Source organism: Pogoniulus pusillus, chromosome 23, assembly GCF_015220805.1.
Source record: "Pogoniulus pusillus isolate bPogPus1 chromosome 23, bPogPus1.pri, whole genome shotgun sequence".
Lineage (NCBI taxonomy): Eukaryota > Metazoa > Chordata > Aves > Piciformes > Lybiidae > Pogoniulus > Pogoniulus pusillus.
The window spans coordinates 14,693,641-14,707,013 of NC_087286.1; the positions used below are offsets into that span (position 1 = coordinate 14,693,641).

The window sequence follows — 13,373 nt, forward strand, 5'->3', positions numbered from 1 at the left end:
GAAAGCTACATGTGATGCTCTGGGTTGTCTGATCTTCACATTTTTATTGCAAATATGTTGGTTGTGCCTCTTGACTTGGCTGTAGCCTCTGCTGGTTTCCTTGCTTGTCTCTTGCTGCTGTCTTTGCCCTGCCTCTTGGAAAAGGTGACTGAGAGGGGGATTATGGACTCTCCATAATCGTCATTCAGGTGTATGCCACTCTCTTAATCTGAGAACACTCTCTTGAAAATCAGGGTAAGTTTCACAGGGGAGCACTACATGGCAATTCTGAGTCATCTTCCATGGCAACTTCAGTTAGGGTTTTGCTGCAGCCTCTAGTCCTCTTTGTGAATGCTACAATCTTATGGCCTGGGTGGGGAAGAATAACTGCTGCCATTGCCTTTCTCCAGTTCAGCAGAGCGCTGCAGTGCTCGTGCCAGCAGGCTTTGCTCCGTTTCTGATCTGCAGTTGGTGAGAAAGGGATTATTTTGCTTTGTTCTTTTTTTTTTTTCTTCTCCTTTTTTTCCCCTTTTTTATTTTAAAGACAGGACTGCAGTGAAGATAGTGGTGAAGTTTTCCTTTTTTAAATACCTGAGGGGAAGCTGACAGAAATGAACAGCTTTTTTTCCCTGCTTCTCCAACTCTGCTTCCTGCTGCCAATACACTTCAGCTCAGTTCTTTCTATAAAGGAATGACTAGTGGATTATGGGGAAAAGGGATATGTCAGATGGTGCTGGTAACTGTGCTGTGTTGCATCAGACAACTCCTTGAGATGCTCCAGGGACTTGCAGGTATTCTGGCACACTCAGTGGCACTGACTCACATGCTGCATTCAAATGGCATTTCAATTAAATTCTCCTAATCACTTCTGAGTAACTGCAGTAGCAACCGCAGAAACAGGTTTCCTTCTCATGTGGTTGAGTTTGCAATGCCATAAAGGCAATGACTACCCTTTTTAGTTTCCTAGGCAGTTGAGCAGTGATGCATGCACATCATTCCTGATCACTTGACAACTTAGAGATGCTCTCTGTGCATGACTGGATTGGATTTTTTCTTAACCATGCGTTTAAAAAAAAAGGAACTGCACAAAATAATTGGTCCCTGCATGTTGGACTCCCATGTACACCCAGAAAGCATCTTAAATGAGACACTTAGTCTCACTGGGGACACTTGGAGCTGTTGCTTCACTGCTACTGTTCCGCTGTGTAGGAAGTTCTAGAGATTGCTATGAGCTTGATGCTGCCAAACCTGTCAGCAAACTAAGCCTCCTCTGATATGCTTTGCCCATCAAAAAAAACTTACTCATTTTGTTGTTGAACTAAGTGTTCTCTGTTACAAGGTGGGTTTCTTTTAATTTTGCTGAGTAGGCCTATAAAGCAGCAGCCTCATGATGGCAGAATTCATGCATGTGTAAAGTATTAACATGGATTTATCCCTTTGTTTCAGGATTAGATGTTGATGGCTTATACCGAGTTAGTGGCAATCTTGCAGTGATTCAGAAGCTAAGATTTGCAGTCAATCATGGTAAGCTTCCTTCAGCTATGTAACAATTGCATGTATTTCCAGGCTGAAACTCAGAAAGGTCATGGGAAAACAAATAAATGTGCAACTGCAGAAGTGATTGTTGTCTTTGAAGTAAAATTACTTCTAAATTGCAGAACTTAGCATCCTGCAGGTTTGGGCTTATGTGGAGCATTGAGGCATTGCTAGAACCCAGCTCTGAAGAAAGGTGTAGGATTTTGTAGGAAGGTAATGGAATGTGTGTGTTGAATGATTTCACACCTTATGGCAGAGCAGTCAGCATACTGAGCTTCCACTCCTATTGAAATTGAGGTTAGTGCTTTATAGGGAGAGTCAAGAGACTCACAGAATAGTTTAGGTTGGAAGGGACCTTAAAAATCATCTTGTTCCAACCCCCCCTGCCATGGGCAGGGACACTTTCCTCTAGCTCAGGTTGCTCAGGGCCTCAGATTTGCTATGGGTGCTTAGTATGGAAGTGCTTAGCTCCTCCTCACCGTACTCTCTCTATAAAACCCTTTAATGTGGTTGTACCTGAAGTGTTTTGTTCAGTGTGGGGCTGTGGCCCAGTTGTAGTCTGAACTCTCATTTTCTGATTGAAAAGCCTTAACAGTCAATTTTGTGTTATATCAGCAGCTGCTATTCCCCTCTGGAAAGTGCCTTTGGTGTAGGAGGGCTGCATTAGTGCAGCAGGCAGAGTTTGGTTATAGCTGAAGGATGTGTGTCAAGAAAGGGCCTCTCTCTCTTTTTCAGTGGTGCCCTGTGATAGGATGAGAGGCAACAGATACAAGCTGGAATGCAGAAAGTTCCACCTCAACATGAGGAAAAGCTTTCCTCTGAGGGTGCTGGAGCCCTGGCGCAGGCTGTCCAGAGAAGTTGTGGAGTCTCCTCTGGAGACTTTCAAAATCCACCTGGATGTTTTCCTGTGTGGCCTGCCCTGGTGATCCTGCTTTAGTGGGGACATTGAACTGGATGATCTCCAGAGGTCCTTTCCAACCCTTAACATTCTGTGATTCAGTGATCTCTGTCTGTAGTGGTTGGGGTTTTGTATGCTTTTTCCTCTGCACTGCTGTGTCTCTGAATCCTAGCAGGCAAGGGGGCTGAGCTGGAGTTCTGCAGTGCTTTAGGTGCAAGGACTACAGAAGAGTAGTTAAGTTATGAATATTAGTTATTAATTATTCATTTTTCTCTCTCAGATGAGAAACTAGACTTGAATGACAGTAAATGGGAAGACATACATGTCATCACAGGAGCCCTGAAGATGTTTTTCAGAGAACTGCCAGAGCCGCTCTTCACTTATAATCACTTCAACGACTTTGTCAATGCAATTAGTAAGTCTGCTTCTTGTCCAAGTTTTGCTCAGTATGTACAGCTCAATTATTTTGGACACTAGAAGAACGTTTTGGTTGTGGAAGTCTGTTAAGGCTTACCTAAAGCAGCCTGTCAGTGAGGCACAGCCCAGGAGGTGGCAGTGCATCACCTCCTATCAGCCAGGCAGAACCTTCGCCTTTATCCCAGCTGTTAAATCTGCCGCCAAGGGTTTGAACAAAAACACTGACTTCTTGTGTCTACACCTCCTCCTTTCTCTGCAGAACAAGAACCAAGGCAGCGTGTCCATGCTGTTAAAGATTTAATCAAACAGTTGCCAAAACCAAACCAAGACACTATGCAGGTGCTCTTTAGACACCTCAAGAGGTAAGTAGCAGATAGAGGGAGAGGCTTTGTGTGCAGTTCCTCGCTGAAAGCGACTGAGGGACCTGGGGCTGTTTAGTTTGAGGAAGAGAAGGCTGAGGGGAGACCTCATTGCTGTCTACAACTACCTGAAGGGACACTATGGAGAGGGTGGTGCTGGTCTCTTCTCACAGGTGACTGCAGGCAGAACAAGGGGAATGGCCTCAAGCTGAGGCTGGGGAGGCGTAGACTGGACATTATTAAAAAAGCTTTTCATGGAGAGAGTGGTCAGGCACTGGAATGAGCTGCCCAGGGAGGTGGTGGAGTCACCCACCCTGGATGTGTTTAAGGGTCGTTTGGATGTGGTGCTTAGGGGTAGGGTTTAAGGTGCATCTTGTAGAGTAGGGTTGTAGGTCGGACTTGGTGATCCTGAGGGTCTCTTCCAACCTGCATGTTTCTGTGATTCAGTGATCCAGCTGAAAGTACTAAGTGCCTGCTCCCAGTGCATTTTTCTTGTCTGTATTTGGCTTGCTGGAAATCATCTATCAGTCTGTATTTACACAAGCATGCAGAGCACCAAACAGACTTGAGACAGGATGTGTCATAGTTGTGCTGTTTAGTGCCAAGTCCTTATGTTCATGGGATTATTGCAAGGGGATCAGGAATAGTCATTTCAAAACAAAACCTCTTCATCGAGAGCATCACAGCAGCTGCCTGTCCTAACAATAAGAGTAGTCCTTGAGTAAATACTGTGACTAGTCATTTGCTTTGGATTGTGCCTTTTTCCTGCCATCCTGTAACACTGATCAGTCTCTTCTTGTGTCTGTGTTTGTATTTTTCTCTTTCAGAGTTGTAGAAAATGGAGAAAAGAACCGAATGACTTATCAAAGTGTAGCCATAGTTTTCGGTCCGACTTTGCTAAAGCCAGAGAAAGAGACTGGTAACATAGCAGTCCACACAGTCTACCAGAATCAGATCGTAGAGTTAATTCTGCTGGAACTGAATTCCATCTTCGGACGCTGACATTTGTCTTGGAGTAGAAACTGGAAGCGATGGAGCTGGCAGCAGTACTGTCTCAGAAGGAAAGTCTCTCACGTTATGTTTGTGGACCAAGCAGCAGCTTGTTTTTTTTTTTGCACTTTTGGGGAAGGGAGAAGCAGGAGAAATGTCTGACCACTATAATGCGAATGAAAGACAAGACTTGGGATTTCTTTTGGAAAAGCTCAATGTAAAAAGTGAATTCAGAAGTTTGTAGCTTGCCTTTTTTTAAAGTAGCAGTGGAAAGAAAAATGTAATATAGGTTCATACACTGGATTTCTCTGAGAGTAAAGCTAGGAATTTCAAACTGGGGAATCTGGAATTTAATCTCAAAGTTCTTCCACTCAGTAGGGAAAAGTCCTACCAACTGGTACAGAATAAACTCAGTGAAATTACATCTTAAGCTTGTGTATTATGCCCCACTGGGATCTGTATGACACTTTTCCAAGGGGTTTCTGCATGCAGTGACTGTCTTCATCTTGTGCTAACAGTTTGGTTTAGTTACTCAGATCTCACACGATACCTGCTGTCCTTTTCCCTTGCCTCTCACATTTTTCCCTTTTGGTTTTTTGTTATCTTCCCTTTTTCTTCTTTTTTTTTTTTAATTCCCCCAGCAACCTTTCTGGACCTTGTTCAGTTCTTTACAGAACAGCACACAACTTCAGCACTGAACTTGTAAAAACACCCAGCAACAGAGATTTGTCTTTTGGCATAACAGAAGTCATATTTAATAAACATGTTTGTTGTTGTTGGGTTCCCTTCCTCCCCCCCCCAGGATATTTCCTGAGCTAAGTGGGGTTTTTTGGGTTTGTTTTTGTGTTACACTGATTTAAAGCTACAATCCTAAGTAAATACCAACTGTAACACTGTGTTGAGTTCTTGGTATAATGCTGTGGTAGTGGAAGTTCCTTGCTGTAAATACCCAACTTGTCCTTTTGATTCTTGTACATAATTCAGTTCCTGTATAGTTTTAAGAAGAAACACTTAGTCCCACATTTCTAATCATGGGTAGTTTAGCTACAGTGGCATCACGTTTCCAGTGGACCTCTGGGTTTCAGCAGGGTTCAACAGGTTCTGGGGAGGGAAGGGAAACAAAACCTAACTGTGCACTTTTAGCTGTTTGTTAATTACATTTGCGGGCAAATAACTGTAATGCAAATGGTACTGGAGAAATCCTGAGTGTGCTTGCTGAAATGTTCATGCACTACAAGAGGAGCCTTCTAGGGTTATTTAATGTGTACAGGATACATTTAGAGGAGAAAAAAAACCAGTATGATGAATTCTAACATGTACAACTAGCAAAACTCATGGGGTTGGGTAGATAGGTGTTTGATGGAATCCACCATGCTAAAATTTAAGGTTTTCTTTTTATGTTAATGTAGAATAATGTGTAAAATTGGTTTTGAGAGGTTTTTGTTACAGGGACCACGGTCTGCTGAAGAGATGTTTGTGTTTGGTTGTTTTTTTTAATGTATTTTTCTAGACTAACTAACTGCTGTATCTGACATATTTGTTATGTCTAACCTGAATAAAGGAAACTGTTGGCTCTTTTAGAGTTTGCCATTCCCCCTTGAGACAACAACCCCCTTCAGATAATAAGACTGAAGCATCTTACTGCTCAGCATGGTTACTAGGTGTGGCAAAGAGCTGTCCTGCTGGATAAAATGTCAAATGCCTGCTTTATAACCTGACAGTTTCAGGAGCTTCCCAGTCCTTTTCTTTAACAACTTGAATTCTAACCTAAGTTAGGGCAGAAGTAATTTATGGATATAAAACTGCAGTCTTTAAAACATATCCAGAGTTCCTTGGCACATGGTGTACAGAAAGCAGGTAGACTGGGGAAATAACAACTCACTCTTACCTTTGATCTGTTGTACACCTTTCACAGCACAGTTCTGGCTTACAGCAGAGGGGACGTGTGGTGAAGCACTGAGGTGTCATCAGATGAATGGTGCAAGAATTTCAGGAGCATAGGGCTTGCATGAGAAGCCTGGAGATAAAAGAGAAGATGAGTTACTTTGTGGCTTTCTCACTGTCGTCTTGTGGTAATGGTGAAGTCTTGTGGTTTGTTGCAGAGAGACCTGGGTGAGGATTGCAAAAGCTCTGTCTCCACCGTGTGTTGTCAGCTGCCTGTTAGGGCTGTCAGACCTGAGAAAACATCATCAAGGTTGGCATTATTCAAACCCCAACCTCAGCTGTACAGTAAAATAAAAGGAACTCCCACTGCTAAATGAGAGGAGGGCTTAGTCACAGGTCACCTTTACTGTACCAGTGTTGTGTGTTTTCAAAGCAAGAAAGCCTTTTTCAAACAATTGCTAATGAGGATGTCACACTTGTTCCTTTGTACCCCCCCACAAAATAAAGCATTTTGGTATTACAGTGAAGAGTGTGGCTGTGTGCAGTGCATCTGGGACATGTTTTAGCATTCACAGGTTCAGTTTGGGGAGGGAAAAAGTATTATTTTTAATTCTAAATAAATTTCCTCAGGAAGAGGAGACTCTGCAAGCTCCTAGACTCATAGAATCAACCAGGCTGGAAGAGACCTCTATCATCTGATCCAACCTATCATCCAGCCCTATCCAGTCAACCAGACCATGGCACTAAGTGCCCCAGCCAGGCTTTTCTTGAACACCCCCAGGGATGACGACTCTACCACCTACCTGGGCAGCCCATTCCAATGCCAATCACTCTCCCTGTGAAGAACTTCCTCCTAACATCCAGCCTAGACCTCCCCCGGCGCAACTTGAGACTGTGTCCCCTTGTTCTGTTGCTGGTTGTCTGGAAGAGCAAACCCTCCTGGCTACAACCTCCTTTCAGGTAGTTGTAGACAGCAATGAGGTCACCCCTGAGCCTTCTCTTCTCCAGGCTAAACCACCTCAGCCTCACAAGAGTCTGTTCCAGGCCCCTCACCAGCTTTGTCACCCTTCTCTGTACACTTGTCATGACCATAGTGAAACTGTCAGCACATTGGGCTCCTTCAGTGCTTGAAGTTGCCTTGTTGCTTTCTTTAAAAAAAACAACCAAATCAAACCCAGATTTTTGCACAAACACAGCAGGGGACAGTGATTTGTATTAGATCAACCAAACAATTTATATATTCCTGTGTTGAGCTTTAACTCAGCTTTGGTTCTGGTTTAAAACTGATTTAAGGACTGAATATCAGCTTTTGCAGCCCTAACCAGGCAGAGCTTTATGAGATCCAATGTTCTGTATCTGTGTCAGTTGAAATTCTGTTCCAGCACAGGAGCTGTGTTCAGCTCCATCCAACTGCACAGTGTCAGTACCAAGCAGCTCTCAGATGTGCTTGATCTGTAACAGGTCTAAGTTTCCTCACTTGGAAGCTGAAGAGAGAGGTGGCCATAAAACTGTCAGATGTGCACAGTCACTTCAGGTGAAGCAGTTTTGGGTTGTTTTTGTGTGTGTGGTTTTGTTTTGTTTTTTCCTTTTTAAACCAGAGATTCATGGAAATAGATTTTCCTGCATGGGAGTGAATGGGTCACACTTACTGCACAGGCACAGCCTTTCCTCCCCACCTTCACAGAAAGCCCTTTGTGCCGCAGCCATTGTCTCCTGGCAAGCAAAGTCCTCGACTCTGCATGCGAGAAGGACGTTTGGGAGGTAGCACAGCATCAGTTTATTCTTAGGTGGAGCCCTGACATTTTCTCCTTAAAGGCAATGGCTTTATTTAACCCCAGAGTAATGCTGTTTTCAGAATCAATTGGTTAATTCATAAGCCATAACATAAACCAAGCACAGTTGGGGCATTCTGCTGGGCAGAGGGGGGAGGTACAGCATGGCTAATGAGACCTTCTGCAACTGCCGGCGAGAGGAGAGCACCTCCCAGGAATCTTAATTAGCCTCCACAATTGCAAAGTTCTGTGGGCAAGCAGCTGGTAGGACTGGATCAGACCTTTACAAAAGTAGCCCTATGTGATTGTGGGACTTAAATGAACATTCCCCACCCCCCACCCCCCCCCCATTGCCCAACCCCCCAGCATTCTTGTAAACACTTGTAAAACAGGATCACACTGTGTAACAAACCAACATGAAAGACATTCACAGGCAACTTGGCCTCTTGATCCTTTCTATTGTCCCCGAGAATTAAATGGCAGCTCTGATATTAAATGGGTTTCCTACAACTTCCCCAACTGCACTCAAGTTTGGGAAGGTGCTTGGCTGCTACCTTCTTTCAAAAGAAGGAAAATGTGGTTTGCATTCAGCAAACTCAGAAGGGCAAAATGGAACAAGCAAGGGGAGTTACCAGATTCAGTTCTCAGAACCTGCAGCTTGCTGCACTGAAGGTAGTTGGCTATGGAAGGAGAGAGCAAATTCTTGGTGTGGGAATAAGGACATGTGAGACTGAAAGCAAGCAGACAAAACAGGTGTGATGGACAAGCAAGAGAGCAAAGCCATGCCACTACATTTGCTGTTATGAAATAGCTGTTCCACACCTGAAGTGCTGTTCTGTCTGATACACAAGTACTGCTCCAAGTTTTCTCTTTGCAGTTTTAAGGATTAGGCTTCTTTTCTTCTTAATCTCTCCTTTTCCAGCATCCACTCACCTGATATTCCTGCTACACTGAAAGTCAACCTGACTTGAATCATTTGCTTCCTTATTTGTGCAAGAGCCTGGAGCCCGGGGACTGGAATGTTTGTGCTCTGCCCAGAGCTCTGCTTCATCTGTGCAGGCTGAGGCTTGGGCCCCTCAGCCATAGCCACTGCACTAAAACGGAGGCATCAGTGTCAATGCTAAATGCTAACATAAAGGGTGGGGAGGGGAAGCACAGACTAGAAGAACAAAAAATGATCAGTTCCAGGTAACAGAGCAGACTGAGCACTGCTCCCCTTTCCCAGAGTGGCTGTTCTCCTGCACTACAGAAGTGTATGTAAGCTAAGCAATTAGGCATCACATTTAGCAAGAGACTGAGGGACCCCAATGTAACTCCACACAAACACTGAATCACCATTCCTGTCACCTGTGCAAGCTGAGCTGGGAGCTGGCAGGAGGACTGCACAATCTTCTGGTCTGCATTAAACCACTGTGGCTGTAGACCAGCATCATACCTGTCTCCTCCTTTTGCCTGAGCTTCCCAGCTTGCCCCACTGAAATGCACAGCACCTGTTTATTTATTTATGACTTTCTCTCCACCTCTCCCACTGAGAGCCCAGCAGCTCTGTGTAGCAAGCAGAGTGCTTGGGGCCTCCATGGGTACAGCTCCTTCCCCTATACATACACAATTTAGTTCAGAGGGGAAGATGACAGTTTAATAAACATTGAACAGTGGGCAGCATCATTAGCTTTTAAAAACCATAACTAACCCCCCAGGTGGTTGCCCTGATGTGTTCTGGGCTTTGTTTGTATCCCTGAGATGAAAAGGAAGCCTGAGCACATGGGGGCAAAATGCAGCATAACGAAACGTTGAGTGCTGCTGTGCTGGCAAAGCCAACTCCACCTTGCCAGCATCAGCCTGATGGCAGAGACAATGCCTGTGCTGTACAGGTGCCTTCCCTTCCTTCCTGCTGCCTTGCTAATGTGCTAGGTCATGAAATAAGGCTTGTGGCATGTTGCAGGCCAGACAGCACCATTATAATGGTCTTTTCTGGTTTTAAAGCACCCCTGAGTGCAGCTGGCATGAAGCCTTCCACTTTGCTTCCTTGTTCCTCCTTGGCCATTCATGGCCCATGTCAAAGCAAAGTGCTTCTCCTGGCTGAAGTTTCATGCCCATTTCTCTCCTAAGTATTGCTGCCCAGACGAGAAACCTGCCCCATCACCCACCTGCAGCCCCACTGTGCTGGAGTGTTCTTGGGGACTGGGATGGCTGTTGTGGTACTGTCATTGCCCCATTAGTCACCACAGGCTCAATAAAGTCCTGTTAAAGTTGTTCCTTCTTTACTTCAGTCTGCAACAGAAGAGTCAGGTGCTTGCAGCCACAAAGGCTTCCCTCTTTGAAATGCTTTGCATCAAATAAATCCTCAGAGCCCCGAGCTGCTGCCATGTGGTGAAGAGCTGGGTTACTGCTACTCTGCCACCATGCAGCAGAGCCAGGCACAAATCACAAATGGGCCCCAGCAGCCCCCACCAGCACAGTCCTGCCGTGGTACATGGTAGCCAGCACCACAGGTTCTTCTCCAGCCCAGCAAAGGGAGCCTCTCCAGGAAAAATCAGGCAAAAGGAGGAGGCAGGTAGCCTGCCAGAGTGCCCAGGGCTCCTGCCCAGACTCACCCAGCATGCAGCACTCCCCACACTCCCCAGCCATGGGCAGAGGCACCAATGGAAACTGCAGATGCAGAAGCCTGGCCTGAGAGACACAGAACTGCTAAGAGGTTCAGCAGCAGTTTGGGCTGCTCTTAAAGACATCAACTGATGAAAAGAGTAGGGTCTTCCACACAGACACTCTTATCTAGCACCTCCTTCTCATCCTACTCAGAAGGCTTTTCTTTCTGTATAACTAAGGAGGTCTTGCTGCAGTTTACTCTTGTTTTCCTTACTCTGTCTTTATCTGTGGCTCTTATCCCACTCTGCAGTGCACATGGAGAGCTATTTTCATTTCCATGCACGCAATAACAGTCCACCAAACTGTGAAAGGTTCCTGTGCCTCATTTCTGCCTTCTGTAGACTAAGCAAATTCATTCCCTTTAATCTTTTCTTGGATGTCACACAGCTGGCTGGCTGGAGCAGGGGGCAGGGAAGCGAGAGTTCACAGCCCCCTCAGGGAGATGCCTCCAGCACTCACCTCCTGCCAAACAAAATAAGTTGCAGAATATTTGTCACTTCCCCTCCACCCTTTGACATGAAGGCTCCAGGCCAGAGCCTTGTAGGCTGCTCCCACCCCAGTGATGCGTCCTGCAAACTCCCCACTTTTGGCTGACACAAAAGCTCTGCTGTGGATGTCCCTGAATCCATCCCCGAGTCCTTGATTTCCAGCCGCTCCTGAGACTAGAGACCTTACAGTCCCTGGAGCTATGCAGCAATCAAGGCACATTTACTTTCTGAAGCTATTAGCCAGCACTTTGGCACCTATATCCTGCTAGGGATACGGCACAGAGTGGCTGCTGGGAAGTGCCGTAGCACTTGCTGCAGGCTGCAGGTCTGTGCCTGCCCTGGTAGGGCTTCGGGGGAGAACTGTGTGCAAATCAGTCTGCTTGACAACTGCAGAAGGAGCAAAAGCATAGATTAAGAGTTGACATATCAAAAGGCCCCAAAATGGACACATCTACTCACACGTGCTGGCAAGGAAAAGTGGCATTAATTAAGGAACCAGAGAGGGAAGTGAAAACCATCATGGGCAGCTGTAGTGCGACTGCACGGCTGAGGTGCTTGGCCTTATTCCTTCCCAGAATGACAGGCCCGGGGGATACCAACACCCAGGTAAGTGCAGCTCTTGCTGTGTGGGAGAACAGACACTTTGCTGAAGCACCAGGGACCAGAGCAACAGTCCCCAGCTGCAGGAGAGGGTAGCGCAGCCTGAAGGAGCCCTAGGAAGCTGCCTCCCCAGATGTCACCAGGACACTACAAAGGGACCACACAGGCCCCCAAAATGCAGACTTTGGAGAGGGAGGAGAAATAATCGTTTGCAGAAGCTGTGGAAAGCAGCAGCCCTAGCATAACCTGCTGCTGTCTTCCTGGAGTGCATTGCAAAGCCTCTCAAACTTCCCAGCTAGGGCCAGTGGCACAAAATGGGGCAGAGACTGAGCTTCACCTCCCCTGTTTGCCTCCAGCACTGCATCCTTCTGTGCCTCCATGGTACCAGTGGCAGCTGCCACCTCGTCCTGCCCTAACCTGCTTGTAAGTCAGGTCATCTGGGCAAGAGCTGCCCCACCAGCTGTGCACCAAGGAGACAAGGAAAAGCTGGAATTACACTTCTGCTCACAGCATGAAAGCCAACACTTGAAGGCAGTGCTGTTAGCTACGTGGTGGTAGCTGGGAGATGTCTTTTGAGACAGAAACACCAAATGCATTGAGCTAGATTACAATTTTCAGGACAAAGCTTGTTGTGAAGATGAATTATTTATCTTGGGGAGGTTCTCAGCATCTTATAATTATGTAAAAAAAAAAAAAGGCTCTGAACATTAGGAATCAAAATGAAAGGGGAAAAAAAGTAAGGTACTAGCAGATAGGGCCTGGTCTAGCAGATTTTCTGACAAATTAAGGTACAGATGTTTGTATTTCACCTGAGATGATGATCAGCATTATTACTGCATCACTGGGGAGATTGTGGTAAAGCCTGAACTTCCTCTCATTTCCAGACACCCACAAAAAGGCTGCACCCTACTGAAAAGCTGAGATTTAAATCCCGAAAAGGAAGCACTGCAAAGACAAGTACTGGTAGTCTGGGGGCTAGTAATGGTTTCCTCTCAGTGCACTGCTGTGTGAAAGATGTGTTTGAATACTTTTCCTGACAGACAGCTCTAGGTCTGCAAAGCAGAGCCTCCCATTCCCTTTTTGTTCACATGAAGCAATCCACAATCAAGACATAAAAGTCTGGTTAGAAGGGTTAGAAGAGCTGGAAGCCACAATCCATGGCAGAGCAGATGGCAGAGTCACAGCAACTGAGTTACAGCTTCTTTGATACCACCATCTGGGTCCTCTTCAACCTGCCTGGCAAACAAACCCCGGCAAAGCTTTTGCCCTTTTCCAAGGCCCTGTTCCTCATCAAGCTGGGCAGCAGCACCTTGCACCATAACAGTCATTTTTTATAGTTTAGGCTCTGGAAAGCGAGGGAAGACATAATTAGGAAGACCCTAGTCCATGTTATGCAACCCTAACCCTGCTCCTGTTCAATTCCAGCAGAAACCACACTGTCACCTTCCCCCAGGATAATGAACTCAGGTCTGTCAGGCTCTTTGCTAAGGAGGTGAAATATCTAACAAATTCTGGCCCCTGTTACCCATTAAGAAGAAATCACTTCAGAATTGCCTTGACCTGGTTGCATCAGCTGTCCTTGGTCCTGGCTGTTGTCCTCATTACTTTTCCTCTGCAGAGCATGAGAAAAGCCTGAAGACTGCCAGGCTGCAAAAATCCTCCTTCTTATCCCCCTCCCTGAGCTGCCAACTGGACACAGTTCTGCCTGGGCAGAAGGTCCCTGCCCCTCACTGAGCCAGCCATGGCAGCCTGCTCAAGGTGGCCACAGCTCACCCCAACATGGTTCCCACCACTCTGGGCACAA

General features: G+C 46.0%; 1 protein-coding gene across 5 annotated transcripts in view; it reads left to right on the forward strand.

Annotated features, from left to right (window-relative positions):
* Nucleotides 1-6,590, forward strand: part of ARHGAP12 (Rho GTPase activating protein 12) — a 75,185-nt gene extending 68,595 nt beyond the window's left edge. For all 5 annotated transcript variants that reach the window (XM_064162629.1, XM_064162630.1, XM_064162631.1 and 2 more), the window contains 4 exons: nt 1,426-1,503; nt 2,694-2,828; nt 3,090-3,192; nt 4,017-6,590. In XM_064162629.1, the coding sequence (XP_064018699.1) occupies nt 1,426-1,503; nt 2,694-2,828; nt 3,090-3,192; nt 4,017-4,191 (491 nt within the window). In that variant the 3' untranslated portion in view covers nt 4,192-6,590. The remainder of the gene's footprint in view (nt 1-1,425; nt 1,504-2,693; nt 2,829-3,089; nt 3,193-4,016) is intronic.
* The last annotated feature ends 6,783 nt before the right edge of the window (nt 6,591-13,373 follow it).